Source organism: Solanum verrucosum, unplaced genomic scaffold (genome assembly GCF_900185275.1).
Source record: "Solanum verrucosum unplaced genomic scaffold, falcon-dt-bn FXZP01000298.1, whole genome shotgun sequence".
Lineage (NCBI taxonomy): Eukaryota > Viridiplantae > Streptophyta > Magnoliopsida > Solanales > Solanaceae > Solanum > Solanum verrucosum.
In genome coordinates this window covers 764652-774918 of record NW_026020113.1, presented here as the reverse complement: position 1 = coordinate 774918, position 10267 = coordinate 764652, and the positions used below count along the sequence as shown (strand labels likewise).

Genomic DNA, 10267 nt, shown 5'->3' with positions numbered 1-10267 from the left:
TGTTAAATTTAGTACTTTTCATGTTGTTTACAAGGTAGAAGTAAATCTGTGTACATATTATTCTTTACAGATTTCATTTGTGAGACTATATATAATGAATATGTTATTCTTATTGATTATTGTAGTATTAACTTAAAAACGATATAAATAGTAAGCGAAATAATTTAATGAATCCTTATACTTGTATGGGTATATATTATGGACCCTTTTACTTAATCTTTTGTCAACTGAATCATTAATCTCAATAAAAACTCAACATTTTCACTATTGGCCAAATTAATCCTAAAAATACCAGGATCCAGAATACAAAATCAGACAAACATCCACTTTCACTATTGGTTAAATAATTCCTAAAAAGTGGAAACATATTATATAGACCAAAAAAAAGAGCATAATATGTCTCACAAAATAGAATAATATCAATAGTAGCACTAAAGAAAAAAATAAATAAAAATAGGTTTCCTAGAAATTGCCAAGAAGAATTAAAGATTATAGTAGCCAAGTGGGAATTATTATTAACTCTTGATGGAAAGGTCAATATCAATGTGCAGTATCCTTTCTTTTGGGAGGACTTTCAAACCTCTCAACAATATCCAAGTTTCAATGACTTTTTTTTGGTGTGACATTTCAAGGGGGTCTGTATTTAGACAATTTCAATTTCCATATCCTTTTCACATTTTGTTTCTGTTTTAAATTGACAAATGTCATTTTGTCAAGAGTGAATGAACCCTACTATATTCTCTTTTACTTAGGGACGCATTCAAAATTTAAATTTGATGGTATTTTAAATTGAATTCATCTGTCTTTTAAAGTTCTGAATTTAAATATAATGTTTGGTGAAATTTAAATGGATTCTCACATGTAAATCTATATTTCCATATTGAATACATGTACTGAGTTCGAATGACCTCGTTTTCAATAAGTTGCATTCGTTAGGGAAAATAAAGACAGATTCAGAATTTGAAGTTTATGAATTTTTATAGCAATCTAAAATTAATTTATATTGACAATTGAGTTAACATATATACACGATATGATCGAAAACCTATTGGTTTCGTGGTACCATGTATCTAAAAGCCTTGGATCCGCCCTAAGGCGAAGATTATCACGAAAAATATAAATTCGACAGAATTCAATAACATTAGTTCAAACCCTATAGATTTGTTGAAAGAATTGTTGAATATGTACATATAATAAACTTCCTTGATCTATTTTTGGTATCAGCCTATGTCTATATATATATATATGATAAAATATAAAATAATTGAAGAAAAAAAAATATACTCCATTCATGACTATTTCCATAAAATGTCATTTTCCATGGCTTGGCATGCTAGTGAACTAACATGATTTGGCATATTTTTAGACTTAGCTAGAAAGAAAAAATTAGAAGTTCACATGAATCCTATATATAAAGGATGTAAATGCTGACCAGGAATTAATTAAAGTAGTGTAATAAATCAAATTAAGATACAACACGCAACTAGAAATTTGATGATTCACTTCATAGATAAAAATAACAGTGTCCAACTTTTTAATATCAAATAATTCATTGAACTAATTAGGAAAAAAAAGAAGGTATACTTGACTTCTTTTCCACAGTATGTGTATTTTCTAATTGTAATTATGTGACATGTGAGGTAAACTTTCTTTCGTTTCAATTTGTTTGTGAAGAAAATTCGAGCCAGGAGACTTTTGAATTTTTTTAAAGATAGATTTTGGGCTTAACTCAAACTCAAAAGCTAATTTATGAGTTATGAGGGGAATTGTCCAAGTCCATGTATAAAGACCGAATTCTCATCCATTTTTCTATGTAGAAATTCTTAACACTCCCCGCACGTCCAGACCTTGTGAACTAGAGCGTGGACACTATAATATGGAGGTTCAATATCTGTGAACAAAGAATCTGGATGAGTTTGGGTTTGATACCATATATAGATGGATCTTGAGCCTAACTCAACTCCAAAAACTAGTTTATGAAGGGAGAATTGTCCAAGTCCATATATGGAGACCAAGTTTCTATCCCTTTTTCGATGTGAAATTTTTAAGCTTTTAGATAAGATGATCACACACTTCATCATGATATCAGAGTAGACAAAGGTTCTGAGATCGAATCTCACCGCCACACATATCAAAAAAAGAATTTTCACGTGTTTGACCCATGAAAAAAGAATCGGGCCCACATGTGAAGGAGCGTGCTGAAAATATAATTAAATAATAAAAATTTGTCCTTTTTAACAATTTAAATTTTTAGATGAGATGATCACACTTCATCATAATTTTTTCATAGTGAAAGTGAATCATCAACAACGAATGTTTGAGAGTTGTGGTCATCTAGCACTCCTTATTAGTGGATCCGATCGTATAATATATATTTCCAATAGTTTATCCTAGAAAGTAAAAAAGAAAATTTGAATCTTGTAATTTCAAATTAAAAATAAATATAAAACGTATCAAAGTATTCTTTAATTTGTGATTTTTTTAAGCATATCAAGCGGAATGTTGAAATTAAAATCAAATTAGTAAAATAAAATAAAAAAAAATCGATTTTATTAAAATAAGACAAACTAATTAAAATCGATAGTAGTAACAACGGGTAGACAGGACACGATAATTTATTAATTATTCGTGTCAGTTACTATTTTTTTTCTTTAATCTGATAAGTGGGTTGTCATTATCAGAGAGTGTCAGCTAACTTAAAAATATACGTTCTAGATTTCCTAAAGTTCTAAATTTGGAAGGTGAAATTTTTATTAAATAATATGTAATGATTAATAATGAAGATAAAAAGAAATATTCTGCAGTGAGTACTAGTGAATTGATTATTTTTATCATGTTATGAAAGAATTATTTACTCTAAGAATATGAAAGAATTATTTATTCTACTGAGATGAAAAAATGAATTATTCGGCGTCGAAAAATTATACTTAAATATTACTAATTTCTTTGATTTCTTGGTGTATAATTTTTTCCACAGCTGTTTAGCATAACTTGATGCCGATAGTGTCATTCAATATCGTTAATCAAATTAATTATTTTTTCTTACACGAATAATTAATTATAATCTAATGTTGTGCAAAAGCTTATACTAATACTACTCAAGTATATCTCCGCAATCAAAAATAGAGGTGGAGTGATAATTGAGTATTATTTTTATTTTTAATTAGAAGTCTTCAATTTAAGTTCTAAATATGTAAATTTTCGATAGGAAATGCTTTATTTCCGAAAAGTGGAAATTTTGAGGCGAAATTAAGTTAATTTGAACCCAAAAAAATATCGGACACCAAATAAAAAAATAAAAAAATCTTGCAGCGACCAGAAAGTGTGACTTTTCTAGAAGCAAGAGAGATTGAACTTTTTTAAATCCAAAATAGTGGTCAACATATTTATTAGGCAAAGGAGAAAATCCCCTTTTTCCCAAATACAATTTATATATAATTAAACCATATATTGAATAACTATTACAGCATTGACTCATCAAAATTTTCCCATTTTCAATTACTAATAACCTTAATATAAACAATCAAATTAGAGAAATAAATAAATTACGGAACGCATAAAGAAAGAATGAAAAATAATAAAAAGGGTAGACAATTCTTGAATATTCTACTTTGAAAAATTTTAAAATTGAAATTTCTTTTGCAGCAAAATTCGACGAACTCATTCATGTAAAATTAAATAAAAATGAGTCAATATATTGGTTTATTTTGGAACGTGCGTTATATTTTTCTCAAGGCACGTACCTTATATAATTTCTGGTCAAGAAAATTAAATATATATTATCTACATGTTGAACTTTCTTGTGGCACTAACATATATTGTGGTTGAATAATAGAATTTTCAAAATTTTTGAATTTGAGTCCTTAATAAATCTAAATTTAATTAAATTTTAATATATATATATCAGACGTCAACTAAAAATACAAAATAAAATGTGGCCAAAGTAGTTTATTAATGAGCTTATAGTCAAATTAATGAAGTAACAGTCAAAATCTTTATTTTATACTGTTCTCAATTAATTCAACTATCCTTGGAAAACAAGTTTGTAGTTTCAAGTCAGTTAGTGACGAAATAAAGAGTTTGTTTTTCCTTTGCACCTAGTCAATTTTGAATCCAACATCGAGACGGAGTTAGAATTTAAATTTTTTGAATTTAAAATTTAAAATAGTGATATCAGATATCAGATACAAATATATTAATCGAACGAAAGCTACTCGTTCCAAGAATAATTTTGTTAATTTCAATCCACTATCTTTTAATATATTAAATTAAAATTATATTGTTAAGCTATTCATGAGTTCATTTCGTGTGCTTCAAGTTCATAGATTTCTTTTTCTTTTTTCCATTGACAAGAAAATTCGTTGGTCAATCAACTTTGAATAATTCACTTAGAAAATCACTCAACTATTGGTGTTTCACTTAGAAAGTCACTCAATCAATTTAAATAATTTTTCATTAAATTTTGTAAAACTACAAAAAATAATTGAACTATTTAAAAAAATTAAAAAAAATGCTTATTTAAATTCTTTTATTGAATTTTGTTGAAATATAGTTTTTGTTTTTACCTTTTCTTTAAAAAAAATTGTAGAAAATTGCTACTGTCCCTTTTTTTCTTACTTCTTATCAATTCCAACCTTTCTTTTTTATAATTTTTTAACAATTTTAATTCTAGTTTTACAATTACTAGAACAAAAGTGTTTTTTTGGGGGGTCAATTGCTACTGTACGTTTTTTCAGAAAAATTATAATTAAATAATTGGAGCGGTTCAATAAGATTATTAAAATAGATATTTTATTATTTCTTTAAATATAGTTTAAAATAAAATTTAATGAAGAATTATTTAAATTGATTGAGTGCCTTTCTAAGTGAAATATAAATAGTTGGGTCACTTTTTAGGTGAAACATCAATAGTTGAGTGACTTTTGAGTTATAAAACAAAGTTGAGTGATTTTCTAAGTAAACAACTCAAAGTTGAGTGACTTTCTAAGTGAACTATTTAAATTTGAGTGACCATCTGAGATATTAACTATTGTACTAGACAAATCTAACACAATGAATCCAACCGAGAAAGCATGTGTCTAAGGTTTTTCCTATCACGAGCCAATCTCGATCACCCTTACATTTATTGATTTGTTATTATATACCTAAAAGAAAAACTTTTACTCCCTCTGTCCCATTTTATGTGGCACCATTTCCTTTTTGGTCAGTCCCAAAAAGAATGTCACATTTCCTTATATGGTAAGTTTATAAAGGTATAATTCCTCTTTTATCCTTGTTGGTCCCACTTAATCTTAAAATAATATTCCAATACATTTATGAGGAGAGAGAAAAAAAAGTCTACTTTTTAAAGAGTAATTTGATAAACATTTCAAAGTCTTCATTTATTTCTTAAATTCCGTGCCTGGTCAAATATTGCCACATAAATGAGACGGAGGGAGTATTAATTAAGTTTGGTGATTCAACTGGATTTTATTGGGATCACATATATATACTTGAGACTATTTCCCCTATTTTCTTCACCAATATAATTTTTAAAAAATAGTAATTAATTAAATAAATAAAAATAAGTGAAGTCAATGAAACGTCCAGTTGCTGACGTCATTGGATCCCTGTCTGACTCGGCCGCCTTGATTGATTTGACTCACGTGCGCTATTGGCCCATTGGTGCAATTTGTCATTAAAATAATTAACAACAAAACATTAAAATATTCTCTAAACATCCTCCTTGGTCACTGTTCTTTTTTCACTTCCCCATTTTACCCTTCCTTTCTCTTGCACTACCTATTTTACCCCCTAATCCCGTATTATTATATTTTTTTTAAAAAAAATCCATTTGATATCCAATACCCACTTTAGAGACCAACTAATCCAGATTCGCACCAACAAGTCCCACTCTAGGAAGTAAAACACTCCCTATCAAAGGCGACTTCATATGCAGAGCTCAAACTTGATAAGTCTGATCAAGAATAAATGTTTCACATCTCAATTTATGTGGCACATTTCGATTTTTGAGATTCAAATTTAACCGTAAATTTTTCATATATCTTTTAAATATTTTGAATTGTCAATTATTATGACTTATAATACTTTTTCTTTACTTTACAAATATATATAAATTTTTTGAAGATTTCATGCGAAAATCTCGATCAGACTTAAATTGTTCGACTCACAAAATGAAATATGCTACATAAATTGGCACGAAAGGAGGAGTATCCCTATTTTATATATATATATTTGGCTCCACCTACAAATAATTTAATAAAATTTTCATGTCCATTTAGATTTTCTTTGTGGGACCCATTTCAATTTTTGGATATATATAAACAAGGCCAACCAAGCCCAAAGTTAATTCTCCTAGTATTGGACTATAACTTCGAAAAACAGAGCATCCCCCCCAAAAAAAAACAGAGCATCCCAAAAAAAAAAAAAAAACAGAGCATTTATTTTCTCTCAAAAAAATAAATGGATTCTTCTTCTTGTTCATCTCAATTCTTCTACGCAATGAATTCTGATTTAAATTCTTCAGATTCTTCATATGAATGGTCCAATTTCAATACACAATCTTATCTCCCTTTCAACGTTAACGACTCCGAAGAGATGCTTCTCTTCGGAGTTCTTAACGCTGCTCAAGAAACAACATCAGAAACAGTTACATCGTATCGTGTTAAGGAAGAGGAAGTCAGCTCAGAATCAGAGGTGATTGAGGCAAAACCCGTGAAGGAGAAGTCGTACCGAGGTGTTAGGAGGCGTCCATGGGGGAAATTCGCAGCGGAGATAAGAGATTCTACGAGAAATGGTGTTAGAGTATGGTTAGGGACATTTGATAGCGCGGAGGATGCAGCGTTAGCTTATGATCAAGCTGCGTTTTCAATGAGGGGTACTTCTGCCATTTTGAATTTTCCAGTGGAGACAGTTAGGGAGTCGCTACGTGACATTGACATGAAATGTCACGTAGACGATGATTGTTCCCCTGTAGTGGCGCTAAAAAAGCGCCACTCAATGAGGAAAAGGAGCACAAATTTCAAGAAAAGTAGTAGTAGTAGTAAAGTAGTGAGGGAAGTTAAAATGGAAATGGTAAATAATGTAGTTGTGTTTGAAGATTTGGGGGCTGATTATTTGGAACAACTTTTAAGTAGTAGTTCAAGTGACCAAAGTAGTTGTGATGCAACTTATTTTAGTCCATGGTAAAATCAAAGATTAATCCATGGTTTGTTTATTAATTATTTTATTTTTGTTACTTTTTTTCTTGGGGTGGGGGTGGGGGTGGGCTGGGGTGGGGGAAGGGTTCCATCTCTTTGTTCTTTAGTTGGAGCACTATATTGTAAAAAATTTGGTGATGGATGTATTTAAGTTTCTAAGCGAATGATTTTGCTAGATATTTAGCGACTCTCATTCACTTGTTTTCGTGTTTAATCTAGAGTTAAAAAAATAACTTCACAATAGAATTTCTACGTCTGAAATGAGATATTTCTGGAAGATAACACTATAATAGCGTAATTCTACAAAAGATGAGACAGGATTCTGAAACATTTTAAAACAAATCGATCAGACATGCATTACACATTTAGTTTTATTATATTATATACTTAGAAAGGAGTTCTTTAACGTGCATGTGATTAAGGTTTTTCCTATCACGAGCCAATCAAGCAGATTGATTAAAAAAGAATGCACATATTGACAGATGTAATATTGGACTCGAATAAAACGTGTCAAATTTTGGATAGTGAAAATAAATTGAGCTTTTTGTGTATAACATTTTTCAACTTCTACGATCTTCTTAACACATGTAAATCCAAATAAACAAACCTAAATTGAATATGACACTTTTTGAACTATTCCCATATAAAGAACATAGACTTTTAATTTCCAATATGTATAGGTTGACAAATAAAAATTGGCAAGTTGGTATGAATTTAACAAAGAAAATACTATATGCTAATTTTATAGAGCCTTTCTTGGAAACTCTCCATATATCTTTTCCACATAAAATGGTTACTATTTTGGTCCATTTTCAAACACAAAATAAAAAATAAAAAATAAAACAAAGAAGATTCTTTTGGTCTTAGATGTTAGGTAGAGCTAAAAGCTATAGAAGCTATCATATCCTAAATTTTTTTTTTGTTAAAATTATAGGTGATCCAAGTGCATCGTACATAATTTACTTGGGATCTTTTATGAAATAATTTATTCTTAAAGTTATCTACAAGTCAAAATCCCACTTAGGTAGAAAAGTGTATAATCCAATCTAAGCACATAGATCATCAGTTTATTGCTTATCTCATATGTTATTATTAAATAAATAATTAACTAGAGAACAAATTTTTTATTTGGAGCAATGAGGTCCTCATTCATGAATTTAGCTCTTTTGAACTCTCCTCTTAAATTTGCTCATTGGTTAAATCATACTTTTATATATTTTTTTAGTAGGTCATCGGGTTATTCACATTTTTCGTAGTTTTTCAGTGTTGTGATTTTTGTATCATTTCAGAATGAATCGGTTAAATATTTCAATAAGGAGCCTTGCTTGACTTTTTTGTGATATTTATTCTCGTTCAACTCTTAGAATCACATCCAATAATGATTGACATAGTTCGTAAAATTCAATTACTTCACCTACTTCATTATCTTCGACTATTTCTTGTACTTTGTTGAAACAAAACATTGTCATGTTCATTTAAAAATTGATTGGTTCTCAATCTTTCTTCGAACCACTTTTTTCAATCTCGATTAGTTTGTAAAATTAAATAGCTAATTCTCCTTCAAACCCTCGATTCAACCTATTACACATCAAAATTCTTTGTGTTAGCAATGCCACAAGTTCATGTCAAGTTGAGAAAATTGTAAGACTCTGAAGGTTATTCCTAAGTCCTAACACACCAAAAAAAAAGTAAAATTCAAATGCTAGTATATATCATGTGTTTGAATAATCAAACATGAATTTTTACATGTAATAAAATTATATTGCACACGAATTCAACTAAAATGAAGAAGAGAATAAACAAGATATATCAAAGTGATTTTTTCGTATCAATCTAACTTTGGTAGACAGAGTTACATTGCGCAATATTGATGGACAACAATAGAAATTCGATAAATTAATCGATGACTAACCAATCATGATAAATTGAATCGAATTTTGCTTCTTCTTTTTTAATATCTCGACGTGACATGAGCGTGAAAGAAATTTAAGAATTACTTTTTTTATACGGGTCTGTTGAAATAACTTATTTTGACTTTTTTACCCCATAATAACCCATATTATAGAGTGAATCTCAAAAGTTATGAAAGATCTTCTTTCCATCTATACATATAACTTTTCGTAGAATTCTATATTTATTTCTGAAATTGAGTATAAAAGTTTGTTTACTCACTTTAAATGGAGTATCCATTTCCCCCCCTTTCCCGTTGGGATTAAAAATTCTGTATTTTACGTATTCATAGGTCCGAAATGATGTAAAAAGAACACTAATCTATAATTTTTTTAGTACTATTTTCTAAAAAAAATAAAATGAAAAATCCTTTGAATAGATATATAGAATTCCTTCTAGAAAAATCTTGGAAGAATAGTACTCCACGTAGGGATGGAATTTGCAACTTGTAAAGTTGATAGTATCATCAAAAAGACTTTATTAAATTTATCACGTGATTATAAATAGTGCATGTAGCTAATAAAGTTCAAAGAACAAAAAGGAAAAAAAAATAAAAAAGAAAACATATTCTTGGCTCAAATTCAATTCAAATTCAAAGTTCTCATCATGTCACCATCCTTAGCGTTAATTATATAATACTTCCTTCGTCTTAAAATATTTATTTTTACATTTTCTAAAAAATATTTATAAAAAAAGTTATTTTACATATATATGTCTTAAGATATGATCTTTCTTCACTAAATATTTATGAGAAATTAAAATTTCTTAATAAATTACATTATGAATCGAAGAAAATAATCTTTCCAGATTTAAAAAAAATGAAATTCTCTTATAAGAAATTATAAAACAAAAATAATATAAAATTATAAATGACCTGAATGCCTAATTCTCTTTAATTACACTATTTAGGTGTCATAACTGAAATATTTATATTAAAGACAATTGCTATTAAAATTTTAAATGATAAATATTTTTAATAAAGACGATGAGTATCGTGAGATGGATGAACTATAAATAAAATAAAAAATGGGCAATTCAGATACAGTACTATTTCTTTATGGACGTTAACATATATTAAAAATATAATCGATTCGAAAAAGGGGTTAACTGAACTTGGC

The 10267-nt window shown here is 28.5% G+C and overlaps 1 protein-coding gene across 1 annotated transcript; it reads left to right on the top strand.

The window, feature by feature from the left end:
• The first annotated feature begins 6402 nt into the window (after nucleotides 1-6402).
• On the top strand, nucleotides 6403-7373 carry LOC125825641 (ethylene-response factor C3-like). The gene has a single exon (XM_049504965.1). It carries the CDS (start codon nucleotides 6463-6465, stop codon nucleotides 7186-7188), a length of 726 nt encoding a protein of 241 aa, XP_049360922.1. The 5' UTR covers nucleotides 6403-6462; the 3' UTR covers nucleotides 7189-7373.
• The last annotated feature ends 2894 nt before the right edge of the window (nucleotides 7374-10267 follow it).